General features: G+C 40.7%; 1 protein-coding gene and 1 pseudogene across 5 annotated transcripts; one reads left to right on the top strand and one right to left on the bottom strand.

Moving 5' to 3' along the window:
* The first annotated feature begins 576 nt into the window (after nt 1–576).
* On the top strand, nt 577–14,051 carry LOC143885038 (uncharacterized; annotated as a pseudogene). 4 transcript variants are annotated; one of them, XR_013253122.1, is made up of 3 exons: nt 577–870; nt 12,037–12,149; nt 12,844–14,051. The product of XR_013253122.1 is annotated as an uncharacterized LOC143885038, transcript variant X3 (transcript). The 4 variants fall into 4 exon arrangements; XR_013253121.1 differs by having other exon boundaries at nt 577–897; XR_013253120.1 differs by having other exon boundaries at nt 577–909.
* Nucleotides 14,001–18,747, bottom strand: LOC143885037 (Plant invertase/pectin methylesterase inhibitor superfamily). Its single transcript, XM_077388987.1, has 4 exons — nt 18,445–18,747; nt 17,338–17,619; nt 15,259–15,591; nt 14,001–14,784 (listed from the first exon to the last, which is right to left on the bottom strand). Exons 1-4 carry the CDS (start codon nt 18,689–18,691, stop codon nt 14,093–14,095), a joined length of 1,554 nt encoding a protein of 517 aa, XP_077245102.1. The 5' UTR covers nt 18,692–18,747; the 3' UTR covers nt 14,001–14,092.
* Between the last annotated feature and the right edge of the window lie 191 nt (nt 18,748–18,938).

Genomic DNA, 18,938 nt, shown 5'->3' with positions numbered 1-18,938 from the left:
TAACCCCTCGGTATCTACAGTAGCATCAGAGTCCGCTTTTAGTGCAGGTAACAGGGTTTTAGAAGACAAAAGAACCAAAATGTCATAAAAAACATTGGATGTATGTGTGTGCTTGAAGGACTGGCTTGATGCAGATGCTAGGATACAAGGACTTGAAGGCTCAAGCTCATCATCTGAAGATTGCTGAAGACTTTTAATTTAGAAGTTATTGTAATTTCAAAGTTGTATTTATTTTTTCGCTTTTCTTTCCTTTAAAGGGTTAGAGGCAAGGTTCTATGTCCTCCTCAGCTCATCTTTTCTTGTTATAATATTTGATATTAATAAAATTTAAAGGTACCGCCAGATTCCTGGATAAATATTCCGGGCACAATCGATTTTTGTTTCTAAATTACTATTGTAAATGAAATTGACAAAAGGGGGACCAAAAAAATTGTAAACAAAAATTGACAAAATGGAACCAAGAAAATTGTAAACAAAATTTGAAAACAAAAGTTTTTTGTCCCACGGAGTTCCGAGAAATGTTCTGTTTCAAAACAAAATTTGAGACATGTTTTAATTCAAAAAAATTAAAAAACACGAGCCGGCACGGCACAGCACAGCGTGCCGCGGGCCGTGCCTCGAGGATTCCAGCACGGCCCATGAAGCCTTCCGTGCCGTGCCCGGCCTATCCGGGCTGCATTTGGTCGTGCCGCACGGCCCGTTTGCCGCCTCGAGGAGAGCGATCATCAAAATACAGTAGTGCTGATAACATTTTCCTATTTTTAACGGTTCTCTCGTACAAATATGCAAAATAAGAATCGGAGCGAGCTTTGATCGAAGATCTGAAAAATGACGGGAGTTGTTACTATTAATCTACTATGCAGTATCAAAGTAAGAAACCGATGAAGCAATTTCAAGGTCAAGAGTCGGGCAGCTCTTCTTCTTCTCTTTCACTCTCGCTTGCTCTCGTTTCCATCTTGTATTTGTTAGGGTTCTTGTTTTGAGTTTTGCTACCAATTTCATGCTATGCTCTGTCCTGGATTCTCTCTTCGACTAAGAATGCGTTTTTTCAGTTATTTTTTTCCCTAGCTTTGATTGGATTTGTGTATGTCAAATTTTGTCGATGTGTATTTGGATTTTCTGCTGGTTGCATCATGTGCTTTTGTTATCATAGGAAGCCCATCTGCATATTCTCCTACCTGTTTAAAAATTCTTCATCTTGGTACAGAAGCCACGCACACCACACACACTCTTAAGGCTACCATTGCTTTTTCTATTTTAGAAGTTCACCCAGGTCAGTAAGGGGTTGAATTTTTTAAGCCAAACCTTAAAATTTTCAGGCTCGTATGGTTTCTCTCCATACTTTCTGGCGATCATTTAGATGGGTTTTGAAGAACCACTACTTGAGGATGACTGAACACCCACATTTGGATGACTTTTCAGAGTGTTTATTTTTTTTTCCTGCTTTTGAAATTCTTTGAGCTGATTAATACAATCTTCAGCTGTGTAGTTCCTCCTAGTCTTTTTTTTTTGAATGGCTGGAGAATATTATTAAAAGAGCAAAGGGAGACAGAGGAGATCAACCCAAAAGATACAACAGAAGAAGACCAATCAACAATGAAACCCAACCAAAAAATAAAAATAAAATAAAAATAAAGAAGTGTAGGCAGAGGACTACCAAGGGGAAGGAAATCAAACATCTCCAACCCCGGGCTATTGGCACTATCCCGAGTCAATTAATCTGCAACACTGTTGGCAGATCTTCTGACATGGATAAACGATATCGACGATCTTTCCACACGATTTAGAACCTTGTCGAAGTACTGAGCGAACCTCCAAGGAGCGACAATAGAGCCTCTAAGCTAACAAAGGACTATCAAGGGGAAGGAAATCAAACATCTCCAACCCCGGCCTATTGGCACCACCCCAAGCCAATTTATCTGCAACACTATTGGCGGATCTTCTGTCATGGGTAAACGATATCGACGATCCTTCCACACGATTTAGAATCTCGTCGAAGTACTGAGCGAACCGCCAAGGAGCGACAATAGAGCCTCTAAGCTAACTAATAACGATCCTTCCTTTTAGTCTTAATTTCTGCCGGTTTACTCATTCGTATTTCCCCTATTCATGCGCTGGTGGGACCCCTGTTTCTGGTTAATTCCATTGGTTTATTTTTTGTTTTGTTTTGAATTGTGACAATTTATTAAAAGAGAAAGCAAAAGCGCCTCGACCAAACTGGACAAGGATAATACCCAAACAAAAATGAAAGTATAGCAAATGACCTTCAAGGAGGGGCAATGGTCAAACATCTCACACACCAATCTATCGACCCCTGAGTGGGCCAGAAGATACTCCTTGCAATTTGCTTAGCACAAGACATGCTGAAAAGATGTGGCATATGCCTTGGTAGTGTCCAAAAGCTCCTTCATAGCGATTGTCATTGTCCAAGGGTAGCTAGCTCAATCTCTTACGCAATGAATAATGTTGAGTCAACCTCCATGATCAGCAATCAAGAAGGTAAGCATCTTGTTATAGTGTTGGCGAGATTTTAAGAAATTGGAAGGAGATAGTGTATGAGAAGAAGAAGAAAGCGAAATTGAAGCCTGGGTGAATCACTCCGCCTATTGGATGGACAAAACTAAACTTTGATGAAAGCTCAAAAGGAAATCCGGGGCGGGCGGGCATTGGAGGACTATTCCATGATTCAGGAGGACGAGTTTTGCTATCCTACTATGGGTTAGTTGGTGTTTGTGATTCAAATGAAGTGGAAGCTCGAGCACTCCTATGGGGGTTGAAAACTCGAAATGATTTTCATCCAATGCTACCGATCCTTTAATTGTCGAAGGTGATTCATCAAATGTCCTATCGTGGGCTACTTCCAAAATGGTGGGACCTTGGGCTCTAGCGGATATTGTCACAGAAATCTGAGATCTAGTGGTGTCGGTTGAACCGAAGTTTGCGGCGCTCAGCTAACGAGGATGTGGATAAGCTTGCGAGAGAAGGCGCAAACAGGGAAGGAATGACAGCTGTCACCGATGCTTCAACCTTCGAGTAAGGGCCTCTGTTGGAGATTTGTTTTGGGTTGTAAGAAGAACACCATTTCGTCTAAGAGCACTCCTATGGGGGTTGAAAACTCGAAATGATTTTCATCCAATGCTACCGATCCTTTAATTGTTTAAGGTGATTCATCAAATGTCCTATTGTGGGCCACTTCCAAAACGGTGGGACCTTGGGCTCTAGTGGATATTATCACAGAAATCTGAGATCTAGTGGTGTCGGTTAAACCGAATTTTGCGGCACTCAACTAACGAGGATGTGGATAAGCTTGCGAAAGAAGGCACAAACAGGGAAGGAATGACAATTGTCTCCGATGCTTCAACCTTCGAGTAAGGGCCTCTGTTGGAGATTTATTTTGGGTTGTAAGAAGAACACCATTTCGTCTAATTTTTGGGAGATCAGATGCAGGGAAATGGCTGGATGCTTCAGCGCATTTATTTATGCAAGCATTGTAGTTTTCCGAGCCCCAACTATGTATATGGTGTGATGCTTTTGTAAATGGTGGGACATCTTGTCCCCATATTTGTTTTTGGGTTCTCTTCATCAATAAAAGTAACCTACTTCAAAGAAAAAAGAAGGTACTGGTCAACAAGCTGAATCCCTGTCAAAAGCGCCTGCACTTCAGCCGCGTAAGAGTCTGACACTCCAATGGGCCCAAAATATGCACACCTAACCACATTCTCCTCACTATGGAGAAGAAAAACTATTCTGGCCCGAATTCCATTGTGTTTAATCATTCTTCGGAGCATATAGGTGCCAGAAGAGATAAGTTTTCTAAGAGAGGTTTCTCATCAAGCTTATGGTCAGGCTGATGTAATAATTGGGGAGAAATTGCATTTTGTAAAAAAAAGAAGATTAAGGAGTGGAATTGTGATAGACTTAAAGCAGAACGGGAAAGGAAAACTTGGCTTCATCAAAGAATAGGAGATCTTTCTTTAGCAGATGAGGGAGGGGCAGCCTCTAATGAGGAGAGGGAGGAGCTAGGAAAAGTTAAAGAAGAGCATAAACAGATCCTACTTCAGGAAGAAATTTCTTGGCGTAAGAAATCTAGGGTAAAGTGGTTAAAAGAGGGGGATAAGAATACGACGTACTTTCATGGTATGGTGAGTGCAAGGAGGAGGGGTAATAGGATTGAGGCCATTGAACATGAGGAAATGATCACCCATAACAAAGAAGAGATCATGACTGAAATTGTAGACTTCTTCAGGAAGCTTTATTCCTCTGAGCGGGTTGTTCGCCCTACCTTAGAGCTTGTTGAGTTTGATTGTCTAGAGGAGGTAGATAGGGTTATTTTGGAAAAACCTTTTTCTGAAGAGGAGGTGGAGAAGAGTGTTTTTGCTCTTAGCAGAGATAGAGCCCTAGGCCCGGATGGTTTTTGCTTAGCTTTCTTCCAATCTTGTTGGGGATATGTGAAGGATGCATCATGAGATTCTTCGCGGAGTTCTATGAGGGGTTGACTTTAAACAAGGGTACAAGAGCTACTTTCATTGCCCTTGTTCCCAAAGTGCATGGAGCTCTAAAGGCTTTTGACTATCGTCCGATCAGTTTGGTGGGCTATTTGTACAAATTATTAACAAAGGTATTGGCGGAACGTATAAAGGTTGTTCTTCCAAAAGTAATATCTGATTCTCAGTGTGCATTTGTTAGCCAACAACGGATTCTGGACTGCTCTCTGATTGCTAATGAAACGGTGGACTTTATATCTAAATCTGGCGTAGGGGGCGTGGTATGCAAACTAGATATGGAAAAAGCATACGATAGAGTTGAATGGCAATGCCTAGATTATCTTCTAGAGAAGATGGGTTTTGGCGGCAAATGGAGGGAGTGGATTAGATGTTGTGTCATCTGCCTGGTTTTCTATCCTCATTAATGGCTCTCTCAAATGGTTCTTTAAATCCTCAAGGGGGCTTTGTCAGAGTGATCCTCTCTCCCCTTTCCTGTTTGTGATAGTTGCAGAGTCTTTGAGCCTATTGATCGTTAGAGGAAGAGCACAAGGTTTGATTGATGGTTTCAAGATTGGTCAAAATGGGGTATAGGTATCTCATCTCCAGTTTGCTGATGATGCGTTGTTGTTTTGTTCGCCCCATAGCAGTAAGATTATGAATCTTAAAGCTATTCTTAGATGCTATGATTCTATGAATTGACTACAGGTCAAAGATCGAATTTTCATTAATCAAGAATGTTTGCGGTTAATGTCAATGATTCCCTGGCTAATGAGTTATCTAGCATTATGGGGTGCCCTATGGATAGTTTTCCTACCTCATATCCAGGCCTTCCTTTGGGGATAGGGAGGCCGAAAAAACCCTTTTGGGACCCCATAGTTGAGAGAATTGAGAAGAGATTGGACACTTGGAAGCGGAATTTGGTATATAGGGGTGGCGGAGTGGCGGACTCACTCTTATCAAGGCGGTTTTGGCCAACATACCAATTTACCATTTATCCCGTTTCAAATGTCCCATAAGTGTTGTTAGTCGTATTGAAGCTATTCAGAGGAGATTCTTGTGGGGAGGATCTTATGGTAAGAAAGGAATTTTGCTTGTAGCTTGGGAGGATGTGTGCAAATTCGTAAAAAATGGTGGTTTGGGTATTAGGAAAATTAAGGAAGTTAACCACTCTCGTCTGGGAAAGTGGTTATGGAGGTTTGGGGAGAAACAATCTCAATTATGGGCCAAGGTTATTGTTAGCAAATATGGGGCTTATGGTAAAAATCCTCTTACTATTTGCATGGTTTTAAATTTTGGCATAAACGTTTCATTTCGGCCGAAATATTTCGGTTTCGGTAGAAAACGAAACGAAATGCACAGAGTCGGAAAAGTACAAAATTTTGGAATTTCGTTTCCACAGAGAAACAATAAAAAACCCCTTATTAATTTAAAATTTCAACGAAATTTCGTGAGGAATCTCGAGATCATGAGCCAAACAAAAAAGGCCCTATAAAATTTCAGAATTTTTGAAGAAATGTCGACATTTCAGCAGAAATTCTGACAAAAAGCAAAGAGGGCAAAAAGAAAGTGGAAAAAGGGGAAGACTGAGGGAATCTAACCTGACCTTGAATGTGATTTCTTGCCTATAAAATTACATCATCAACATCTGCCTTTCATCATCTTCCCAACAAACCCAAAGTATAGCTTCTTCATCTTCCCAACAAACCCAAAGCAAGCTTCAACCTCAAGCTCCCGCAGCTTTAATTTTTGGTTCAGCTTCAGCCGTAGCCACGGAGCTTCAGCCGCACTTCAGGAGTTTCATTCGCAGAGGTAAGAAGCTAAATGTGTTATATTTCTAGGGTTCTGCCTTTTGGGTTAGCAAAAACCCTTAAAGACTCATATTAAGAGATTTTATCATTATAACCATTACTTTGGGAGATAATAAAAGTAAAACCCCCTGTGGTATAATTCACATCCTTTTACCATGAATTGACGTAAAAAAAAGGAGGGCATTTGGCAGGCTTTAACGCTTTTTGACGTCAATTCACGCTCAAGGGGTGTGAATCACGCAAGGGGTGTGAATTATCCTATAGTGTGTGCCAATATATCAACTCCCATTATTTTTTAAAAAGTACTATACGGCCCACTTCATCTGATGATCCAAACCGTTCATTTGTAGGGACACAATGTAAATAGGTTGTGCCCCATTATTTTTCTAAAAGTACTGAACGACCCACTTCATAAGATGATCCAAACCGTTCATTTGTAGGGACACAACATAAATAGGTTGTGCTGCAAAAATCATCTCCATAGGATGATCCTGACCCTCCAATATTTACATGTTTTCATATTTTCTTGGTCCCTAAATAGATCAGAAGGTCAGGATCATCCTATGAAGATGATTTTTAGGGCACAACCTATTTACATTGTGTGCCTACAAATGAACGGTTTGGATCATCTTATGAAGTAGGCCTTACAATACTTTTAGAAAAATAATGTTTCATATTCATCATATAAAACCTCAGATGGTTACCTTGCATTGTGTTAATTTTGTTTTGGGAAGTGATATAAATATATTTGTCCCCTTTTTTCTCTGGGACAGGCCCATATAGTGTATAAATGACTCCGCTTTTATACTACAATGGGTTGTATCAGGGAGAAAAGGGGGTGGATATATCATTTCCCAGTTTTTTAACTTACACAGAACATTCTTGAACCCACCCTGGGATAATTGGTGATTGTACTCTCTTTACATCATACTTTATTTCATTGTACTTCTTTACTTTGACTTTAGAATACACTTCATTGTTTCCAACATAAGCGATAGCGCATGTTTCTAAATTTTGACATTGTTGAACTACCATAAATGGCTTTCATGCTTAAATGATGGTTCATATGTGTGTATTTGTGCTTATTCATCTTAAAATTTCATCATTTGCATATGATTTCATTCGTTTCTCTGATTTTACAAGATTTCATCCGAATTTGGGTTGTATCACAGCTTTAACCGGGGAATTCGATACAGAGTATACTCGGGGGATATGATTGGCTTCTGGCACTCAATTTGGTCTGTCCTTTAAAAGATCTTTTTCTTTCTCTTTTTGTAGTAGCATCAGAAAAGGATGCCTTGGTGAAAGATTGCTTTGAAAGAAGGGGAGACAGGGTAATTTGGAAACCGGGTTTTAGAAAAAATTTCTTTGCCAGGGAACTTCCTGAGGTGGTAGATTTCTTGAGACTCTAGAAAGATGCTTCATTCGTCGAACTGGTCAGGATAAACGAGTGTGGATTTGGGATTCTACTGGGGTATTTACTGTCAAATCTTTCTACAATAAACGGGTGCCTTCTTCTGCTTCTCCTATTTAAGCAAAGGTGTGGAGAATCCAAGTCCCCCCAAGGGTTGGCCTGTTCAGCTGGGCTGCTATTCAGGATAAGATTCAAATGGTGGACTTCCTCAGAAAGCGAAATATGATTATCGTGGATCATTGCTCTTTGTGCTTAGAGGTAGGTGAGTATGTTGATCACATTTTCATTCATTGTAGAGTAGCAAGGGAAGTGTGAAATGGTATTCTTGCAAGGTTTGGGATTTCTTGGGTCTTTCCTTCCAAGCTCCCAGATTTACTTGAGAGCTAGTCGTTGGTCCCTTGGAAGAAGAAAGGAAAATCTCTCTGGTCTATTTGCCTAGATACCTTATGGGTTTTATGGAAGGAAAGGAATGCTAGAGTCTTCGAGGGTGTAGCTAAATTGTCCCACTTTCTTTTCATTCGAGTTATAGCGTTGTCTATAGCTTGGGCATGAAGTCTTCCATTATTTCGTTTCGTCTATGCGTATGATCTATGTCAAGGTTGGAAGGTTATTTGCTTAGATGAGGAACATAGGACTGCAGGTTCGCAAATGTGGCAAGCTCCCTCATACGGTTGGTGGAAATTAAATTTTGACGGCTTGAGCATGGGGAGTCCAGGTCCTGGTGGTATAGGAGGAGTCCTAAGGGACCAAAGGGGAAATGTTTTATGGGCGTTTTCAGGGCCGATAGGCTTGGTTGACGCTAGTGAAGCTGAAGTCGGAGCTGGTCACCAAGGGATCGTTCGGCTGGATAAGGATATTCTTGATCGTGTGGTTGTGGAGGGCGATTCCTTAAATACCATCAAGTGGCTTAGAGGTTCTACTATTCCCCCATGGAGGTTTGCTAGCTTTTTTGATGAAATCTTTGACAAAATTGAAGGTTTTTCAATCATCTTCAAACACGCCAAGAGATCGGCTAATAGTGTGGCAGATGGTTTGGCTAGAAATGGAGTAGATAGGCTAGTTTTAGAGCGATTTGATTTTCTGCCCCTGTGGTTTGGGCCTCCTTTTGTTTTTGTCTTCTTTTCTGTTTCTCTTCCTCTATATCCTTTTGGGTTGACTGTCTTAGTCGCCCTTTCTTCTTTTTCTTCTTCTTTATTCTCTATAAAAGGTCTTGCTACCATTAAAAAAAAAAAAAAAAATTTGGCAAGAATTTTTAAACAATGGAACTACTATTTCATGAGTTATTGTTTAACACTATTAGTCGTTATGTGGGAGGCTTGGTTGGTAGCATAGTTGTAAATTTCGTTTCGGTGGCCATTTCGTTTTGGCCGCTGAAACGAAATTTCGGAAAATTTCGGACAATTTCGTTCGGAACTTTTCGGTAAATTTCGTCAAATTTCTGTAAATTTCAGTAAATTCCGGTCAATTCCGGTCAATTTCGGCCGAAATCCGGAACGAAACGAAATTTTGGTCATTTCGTTCCGGTTTTTGGCCGAAACCGAAACGTTTCGTCCATTTTGGACGAAACGAAACAAAATTCACAACTGTGGTTGGTAGAATTTAATGAAGAAACGGGCTAATTTAAGGGGTTATACCGCCATGTGACTGTCATATGTAACCTTTTCTTAATTTAAATGTTTGCTGTCTTTATTTTGTTGTTTTGAGAATTCAAAAGGACAGCCTTTTGGAAGCAGTTTCAAATGGGATGTGATTTCTCTACGTCTATTTGAGTTTTTAATTATCTTTTTCAAGTTACATAAACATGGGCCTAAGCGATTTTATGAACTAGTTTTAGCTGCTTTACTTCGGAATGGCACTTGGGTATTAGTTCCACATCACCCACATATGAATTTCATTCGATGAAATTGGGTCAACTATATTAATCGAAAAGTTAATGGGTCTGTTGAATGTTTTCAAGCCCGCCTAGTCGTGAAATTCTTTAATCTACTTGGGGTTTTGGATTATGCCGGGATCTTCAGTCCGGTGTTAAAGCCTACCAGTATAAGGACTGTTTTATTTCTTGCTTTCTCTTACAATTAGGCAATTCATCAACTAGATCAATGAAAAGCCTACTTCCATGGGGTATTGGATGAGAAATCTTCATGCTTCAACCGCGAGGCTTCACTGATTCTCGTTATCCTCACCATGCCAGCCATCTCAAGAAAGCATTATATGAGCTCAAACAGGCTCCACACGCTTGGTATCATCACCAGGGCTCTTTCTTGTTACTCTTGGTTTTGTGGCTTCTTGAATTGATACTTCCGTTTTTTTTTTTTTTGAAATGGCAGAATGATTTCAATAAAAAAGGAAGAGGGCCGAGATGGACCACCCCCAAAAGTACAAGAAACAATACAACAATAACAAATACAAGACAACTCTCAAGGAGGAAGGAAGTCGAACCACTCCCTCTAACCAAAGAATCTGCCTCCCCATTTGCAGATCTCCGCACATGATTGAAAACAATAGAAGAGCCCGCGATTAGATCATCTATTTCATCAAAAATAGAATAAAATCTCCAAGGAGGCAACACCAGCCCCCTCAACCATCGAATCACATTCAGTGAACCACCCTCCACAATAGTGCTGTCCATGCTATCTCTATCGAGCTTTTTTATGCCGTGATATACCGCTTTCACCTCGGCCTCCGAGGTGTCACATACTCCAAGAGGGTGGAATAAGCCCATACAACTTCGCTACGAGCATCCCGACACAATCCGCCAACCCCGGCCGGGCCCATATCAGCACATATCAATTCTTGTTGAATTGATACTTCTATATTCATTAAGCGTTGTTCATCATTCATTCTTATCAGTTTAATTTACGTTGATGATGCCATTGTATCCGGGAATCATTGGCCATCTATTGAACATCGTATATCACAACTTGGAGCTAAATTTGCTATCAAAGGTCTCAGGGCTGTCCACTTCTTTATTGGGATGGAGGCTTATCAGTCTCTTGCTGGTTTCTTTTCACGTGAAAGCAAATACATTCTCAATCTTTTGCGAAGAACCATAAAGGACGGTGCCAAGTTTTATTATCACCAATGTCGGCCAATTCTACTCTTTCCAAATTGGAGCACACCTCTATCTCACCCATCCGCTTCCAAAAGTATTGTAGGTGCCCTTCAATATCTGACGATGACAAGGTCGGATGTTGCCTTTGCTCTCAACAATGTGTTTTAATTCATGCACACTCTTACCGATGAACATTGGACAGCAGTAAAACATATTTTTTTTATTCTCTTCGTCAACACTCGACATGTATACAAGTATTCACAGATGCCAATTGGGCTGCCTGCCCACTTGTGACAAGAGATCTGCTACTGGCTTCTATGTTTATCTAGGATCGAATCTCATTTCATGGAGTTCCAAGAATCAACATACTGTTTCACATTCGTCTACTGAATCTGAATGCAAAGGCATCGTCATTGCTGCTGCTGAAATTACGTGGATCTAATACTTGCTTCGAGACTAGACTTCAATATCTATCAACCACCAAACATTGGCGCCACCTACCTAGCTGCAAATCCAGTGCTTTATCCCTGCACAAAGCACGTCAAAATAGACTTCCACTTTGTGTGTGTGTGTGTGTGTGTGTGTGTGTGAGAGAGAGAGAGAGAGAGAGAGAGAGAGAGAGAGAGAGAGAGAGAGAGAGAGATGGGGTATGTATCCACATCGGACCAAATTGCTGATATAATGACAAAGGGCCTTCATCCAACTCGTTTCAGGTTGCTACGGGACAAACTCACCATCGGTGTTGCTAATGGACAAACTCACCATTGGTGACCGATGGTTTCCCTTGTGGGGCGTTTTTTCAACATTAGATATCAACTCCGCATAGTTTAGATTATTTCCATCCAGATACACTAATCTGACTGAAGCACCCTTATCTGATCTAAATTCTTAAGTATATCTTTTGTTATTAAATGTATTCATCATTAGAGATGCTCACAATGTGTAAGAAATTCAATTCATATCTTTGCTGTCGTAACAGTGACCAAATTGCAGTTTTAAAATTATTTGCTATCCTATATGCAATTTTAGTTAAAATCTGCTGTGTTTGGTTATTTGGTTGGGTTTTTGTGGAATTGTTTTGCTAACACATTGCATGAATTATTGGTGCGGATTTAGTTCACAGGTTGTGTAATTTGTGATCTATTATATTTGTTTATATGTTTGCATGAATTATTGCTGTACTTTTAAATAAACACAGACCTACATATTGCTTCTGTCCTTTTATTCTCTTTCTAGTTGCTACTAAGTTTTGCTCTTTTTACTTTTTTCTGAAAGCAGGTTTTGAGAGGCATACCAAGAAAGTATCGTAGAGAGTGTAAAGAAAGATCTCAACAAATTGTGTAAAGCTCTACCATTCAAAAAAATTGTAAAGTGCCTATAGATAGTGAAAGGTATGGCATAAACTTCAAATGAATGAAAAAGAAGAAGTCATTCATTGAAAAGATGAAAATTACGAAAAACTGATTTATGCCATGGATTTGTCAATTGTTATCATGAAATAAAAATTTAAAGAATCCGGGTCATGGGTTTGTTTGTCCGCACTTCATTTAAAGATTGTAAAATTGATGCATTTTGTTCACATTTCTACTGACTGACTAATGCAATCTGCATTCATTGCACCTAGTGTGTTCTTGCATGTCTTTTTTACCAGTTTTCATCATACCAAAATACATAACCGTTCAGTGTTCCACCAATTTTACGCTACATAGATATGTTTCTCACCCTTCAAATTGGACATGCTTATGAATATGATACCCAGTTCAAAGGTGCGGTCACAAATATTAGGCCCAGTTCACAGTGTAACATTGTTTTCATACACCTCCAAAACAACATCTAGATCTACATGGAGAGAGAGAGAGAGAGAGAGAGAGAGAACCCTTTTGTCAAGTAATTCCTAATCCTATTGGAAATTTTTATGTCGTTTATGCCTGCAATTCTCTCACAGTTCCCTCTATCAAGAGGTTTTCGAGTTGACCATGTCTTTCTCTGACTCTGTTCCATTGAAGAGCCTTTATGCAGTTTCTATGGGTTCAAGATGTCCTTTTCATTTTTTTCTCCCCATTTTGTTTAATGTTGGATTCACAGAAGAAACACAAAAGATTCGATGAATGGAGCTTCCAAATCTAGCAGCAGCATTCGAGCGGCGTTCTCCTACTGTGTACAACAAGTATGCAGCTATGATTACCACCACTATCTCTGCCTCCTCCAACTCCCCCCCACAATCCGTAAGGCCGCATTTGCTCTCCGTGCTTTCAACGTAGAGACTGCCAGAGCCATGGATGTTGCCTCCAATCCCAACACCGGTCTCATGCGCCTCCTTTGGTGGCAAGAAGCCATAGACAAAATCTTCTCCAACAAAATAATTGAGCACCCAACGGCCCAAGCCCTCGCTTCTATAATCTCAACCCATAAAATTAGCAAGCATTGGCTAAAACAGTCCATTGAAGCTCGGATAAAAGATGCCAGTCGAGAAGACAATGAAGCCCCAGAAACAATTAGAGAGCTGGAGCAATATGCAGAGGACACGGCATCTACCATTCTATATTTGACGCTCCAAGCTGGAGGAATTCAGTCTACTATAGCTGATCACGCCGCCTCTCATATTGGAAAGGCAAGTGGCCTTCTTTTGCTTCTTAAATCATTACCATATCACGCAAGTCGTGGGAGTTCTTACATACCTGCCGAGGTAGCTGCCAATCACGGTTTGTTAGTTAAACAGGGAGGCCGATCCGAAATCCAGGTGGAACCCGGTGAGGCGTTGTCAAATGCTGTTTTCGAGATGTCATCTATCGCTAGTATGCACCTGCAGAAGGCTCGAGAGTTGACTGGAAAGGTACCCGCCGAGGCTTTCCCAGTTCTTTTACCGGCCGTGCCTGCAGAAGTTCTTTTAGACTCACTGCGGCGGAGAGGGTACAATGTATTTGATCCAAGATTGGCGCGTGGGGTTCTGGGTATTTCTCCTTTGTGGTTTCAGTTAAAGGTTAAGTGGTATTCATGGAGAAGGAAGTACTAAGAGTTTGGTGCTGGGGCAAGCCTTCTGTTAGACTCCCTCCAAGTAAATTTCAATCACTGTTCAGTCATATTGAAAATTTGACATAGCAGAACTAAGTTTCATCTACCCTACATATTTTTCTAGCTTTTTCTTTTCAAATTTGAAGGAAAGAAAGGCCATTGTGGCTACTAGCTATCTAGAGAATCAGTTCTTTCAGCAGACCACAGGAATTTATTACAATACAGAAGTCTTTAACTATATTTGCATCAATTTGATTTATTAATATTTTGTCTGCATCACACCATTGCATGCTAGTGTAAACATATTAGTAGGTGTTTCTGTTCATACTCCAGGGAAGAAAGGTACACCAGTGACTGGTATCCATGACTCACCCTGTATAAACCTACTCACTGTGAATGGGTTGACATCACGGGGATTATTAAACACATGAAACCCGGGCCATTTCACTCGGTTACTCGTCAAAGCCCCCGCTCCGGAGTTCATGAACTCCCCATAGTATAGTGTGGAGAGTGCGAAACTACCCGTCCACTCGGTCCACCCTTCGGGATTAATCAGCCCGTCAAGATCCGTCCTCATAAATACTGTCCTCGAGTATTGCTTCCATGGCCGGCCTAGATAGGTTTTGAACGAGTTCTTCACTGCTTGAAACTCAGGTGAAGGTGCGACTCTACACCCATGAATTGAAATCCCAGTGTTCTCATGTGGGCCATCTCGGCCTTGAGCTGTTATCATGTTGGACTGGTGATCCATCGGCCGCCTCACGTAGATGTCACAGTTCTGGAAGACTGCAGCTGCATTGCCAAAGATGAAGTCGATGGTGCCATAGATGTGGCAATCGCGATAGAATTGCCTAAGTGATTGAACAAGGAGGGTGTCTTGGTAACCTCTAAAGCTACATCGGTAGAATGCGGAGAGGTCGGACCCGACCCTCAGAGCCACGGCCTGGTGCTTTGCGGGGCCGGCAGTGTTCTCGAACGTCATGTCTCTTGCCCAGAAGCCATCTCCCGACACACCTGTTCCAAAACACACAGCCCAGAGTGGTTTTGGAATTTGAGGTCCGTTCATTTGTTTTACACGGGAAGGAAAGGAACAGAAAGGAAAATAACATAATGAAAAACCTGTGCAGAAACTAAGCAGAAAATATAAAAGGATGTGTTCAGTTGCATAGAAGCTCATTGAATTAGGATGTGTTCAGTTGCATAGAAACTCATTGACTGAGTTAGAACATTGCCATTTGACTCAGGCAACACCCTATGTTACAAAAGGGGTGCTCTTTCTCATCTACTTCTCATTTTATGTTTCTCCTCTGTTCTCTCAAAGGAAAGCCAGATGGTTGAGGAACTTGCCACTCAGCACAAAACTTGGTTAAAACTCATGGCATATGTTAACAAGTTAGGCACATGCTGCTCACATTAGCATTTTCCTCATAAGGCTTTGCTAAAATGCGCCATAGGATTTATTTGTAAAAGGGAGCTTATGGGCCTTACCAAAGGTGGCTGATCTTAAGGTGGTAAACCCATCTCGGACACTTCGATTACCCGTGATGACCGTCCGATCGATGCCATCACCAACAAACATCACATTCTTCATGCCTCCACCGATCCCCACATTCTCTGCGTACACTCCTGATTTCACGTAAACGACTACTCTGGGTGGCCTTCTATGGCGTCTTTGGGCGAGTGCAGCAACCGCTTCATTGATGGTCTTGTAATTGCCAGAACCGTCTTTAGCCACCACAAAATCTGCTGCTTGGACAGATCCATTCCATGATGCTAAAAGTCCCTCGTTTTCGTCTGGTCTCCACTTCCATGTAGATCTATCTAAACCGACAACATAAGAGTTGGTCAAAATACTTCTAGAAAGAACACAGAGATCTCATGTACATGAAATAAAAAGTTGAAGAACACTGAACCAGCCAAGGACCTAAAAAAATACTTGTCAAGGGAGCGAAATTTAGGAGATTAAATTAAGTTTATTATGAAAGAAAGGTATAGAGTTCAAAAACTTGAAAACCTAGAAAGACGGTCAAGTCCAGTCAACTCGACTGAGTAAATGTTGACTCAGTAAAAACTGGAGGATAATTTAATTTAGATTCGTAGATGTTGTGCAGATGTCTTGTATTCTGGCATTATATAGGATCTTGACGGACTAATGTGCGCGATGCACACGCGAGTTGAGCTACGTGATTAGCTTGCTGGAGTGCTAGGTGTAGCGCGCCATGGCTAAGGTTTCCAGGGCAGTGCCACGTAAGGTAAACTTAATTTTCGGATTTTCACTAAAGGGTATTTTGGTAAATTTCTTCATGTACTGATATTGATATATAAGCACATGTTAGGGATACGGGATTGAGTTTTTCTTAGCCAAGAAGAAGAGAGTTTGTAACCCAAGACCGAAATAGTGAAAATCTTCCCCGTGGACATAGGCATTGCTGAACCAAGGAAATCCCGTGTTTTCTTGTGTGATTCTGTTCTTGCATTTTTTCTTGACCTTTTTTTTACTGCACATCATGCTCGGTCCATATTAGAGAAGGTATTTCTCAGTTTTTCTACACTTATACCTATGTTTCTACATTTCAATGAGGTAATGGGGGTACAGTAGAGGTGCCGCGCTTGATATTTGATCCAACTTCAGCTTCTTAAAAAAGTTGTATTCCGTTGGATCAAATATCAAGGGCGACGCCCTTGATTATGTGCCCTTGATTACGTGTAGCAACGCACGGGCACCATATAAAAACTTGTAGCAATGGTCCGGGTCACTATGTACTAAATAGGATGTTCTGTGAAGTGCTATAAATAAATATTTGTAGGTGGGGAATAATATCTCCACTCCCTTTTGCATCATTTTCAGATCTTGTATTTTCCTAAAAATAACTGTATTTTTTCTCCTTTTATTTTTATTTTTCTTCATTTTAGTAAAGGGGTGGAAATATCATTAATATACATGTGAGGACCATTGTTTTTTTGTCATTATATGTGCCTTCTATATGTATGCCCTAAAAGTATATTAACTCATTAGTATAAATGGCCCTATTGGGTCTTTTTGGGGGCCATTGAGGGCTATATGATAGCCCTACTAGTAGATTAGTCACTAATAGAATGTAGGGTTCATTAACTTTTGGCCATTGGATTCTTGTTAGAAAATATAATATAGGGATGAATGAAGTGATCTTTGGCTAACTCGAACCAAATTTTGGTGCTAATTCGAACCCAAATTTGATGACTCAAACCAAACGTTGGTGCTATTTGAACCCAAAGTTTGATACAATTGTAAAACCAAAATAAGAATAAAATTGAAGAAGTCATATTTCACTTATCGTTTTGAAGATAAAAATCTCTTGCATATTAGATTGTAGATGAAGAAGGAAGAACGGTTGAGTCATGCCACAAGGTCACTATTTAATAAATGCACTTACGATTATTCTTGCATGTTTTTTCCACTTTTCATGCATACCCAGTTATTGGCGAGTCAACTTGTTTTACTGTCGAGTTGACTCGGATGAGTGAGAACCATAGTAAGAGCATAGAGCAGCCATTATTGCTCAAACGAAAGAAACAATTACCACTCACCACTCTCGTTGGTGGACAAAGCATACAAAGCCAAAGCGTTGCTAAGCGACACAGTTATGTTCTCCCCACCTCTCCGTACCAATAATGATGAATTTGCGCCTCTCAAACCATCCAAACATGTCCTATGGCTAGTGAGAGCTGCGCTCAGCCACGCCCGTGCATCATCCGGGTCCTTCCCCCGCCCAAGCAAATGCCTGAGTCGGTGCTCGCTATCTTCGTAAAGCTCGACACAATCCCTCAAAGCAATTCGATCGCATAATTGGCCACCCGAGTCATCTATATCTGTTGAAGTATAAATGATTAAATAAAACCAACTCTAAGGGCTTAAGCTTTTGGAGTATTGGTTGTTCGATAAGAGCAAAGGTTCTCGGTTCAAAGCTCATTGATATTAAAAATCCACATGTAATTATTGACCAACCCAGAAGAGGGGCCACATGTGCCACATTTTGGCCAACCCTAAAAAGGAGGGACCACATGTGAGGGGAGTGTTATGTTGGGTGGACAAAAAATGTTTAAAACAAAGAAAAAGAATAGAGAGAAAAAGAATAGAGAGAGAGAGAAGTAGGCAAGGCAAGCCGAAGCTTTCTCTTAAAGGCTTCAATTTCCCCCACTTATACAGGTGGCCATCATGGAAATAAGTCCTGGGATGCAATGCCTACACTAAGAACAAGGGTGCAGCCCAAGTTCAAAGCACCTTGCACCCTTTCATATGAGAATACCTTTTCATTTAAAATAACACATTTTCACAATAAGTGTCTTTTGAATAGAAATGTCATTTTACAAAAAAGAAGTCTCACCTTGAAAAACTCATTTTTGTAAAATAAAATATTTTAAAAATATACAACACGTTAAGTATAAAAGATTAAATAACGCCATCTCCAAGGCTTAAGCTTTTGGAGTAATTTTTTGGTTTTTCACTTGGTATCATACCTATTACCTCAGGGCAGGTCCTTGGTTCAAAACCCAACAACTTCTTGATATTAACAATTCACGGCCAACCCAAAAAAGAGGGGTCACACATGAGAGGGAGTGTTAAAGTATAAAATGATTAAATAACACCAACTCTAACGGATTAAGCTTTTGGAGTAATTCGTTGCTTGACAATACCCATAGAAGAAGCCCAACTCATAGCACGAGAGACACCTTCACGAGCCATACGAACCATCTCTTTTCTCACTTGGGCCAGGGAATTCAGTTGAATTGCCTCGACATTAGTGGAGAGCAAATGAGAGAGGCAAGCTTCTACGTGAGGGGTGTGCCCACAAGCCCATCTGATCATCTCTTCTTCAGAGGAAGCCTTTTTGGGTGCAACCATAGATAGGATTAGACACAAACACAGAGCCCAGGTAGCCATTTTTTGTGTCACTTTGATCTTGGGGCTGGCCTTTAATTAATTAAGAAACACCACTTGGACAATGGTGTTATCCACTTGCCATGAGAGATCGATTGTATATACGTTATGAGATCTAAGCTACGTGTGTGTGCACAACATGCAGTGTGAGAGACCTGTCGAGATGCCTGGATACGTGTTGCCCTTGGTTTTGTACCTATGCATTTTCTTAGGCAGAAAAGAAAAGAAGCTTTGCTTGTTTCCATAGGTT

The sequence above is a fragment of the Tasmannia lanceolata genome, unplaced genomic scaffold (genome assembly GCF_043159265.1).
Source record: "Tasmannia lanceolata isolate RefF3 unplaced genomic scaffold, GAP_Taslan_0.1 ptg000008l, whole genome shotgun sequence".
NCBI classification, from domain to species: domain Eukaryota; kingdom Viridiplantae; phylum Streptophyta; class Magnoliopsida; order Canellales; family Winteraceae; genus Tasmannia; species Tasmannia lanceolata.
The sequence above is the reverse complement of the archived record's forward strand: the minus strand, read 5'-3'. Positions and strand labels throughout refer to the sequence as shown.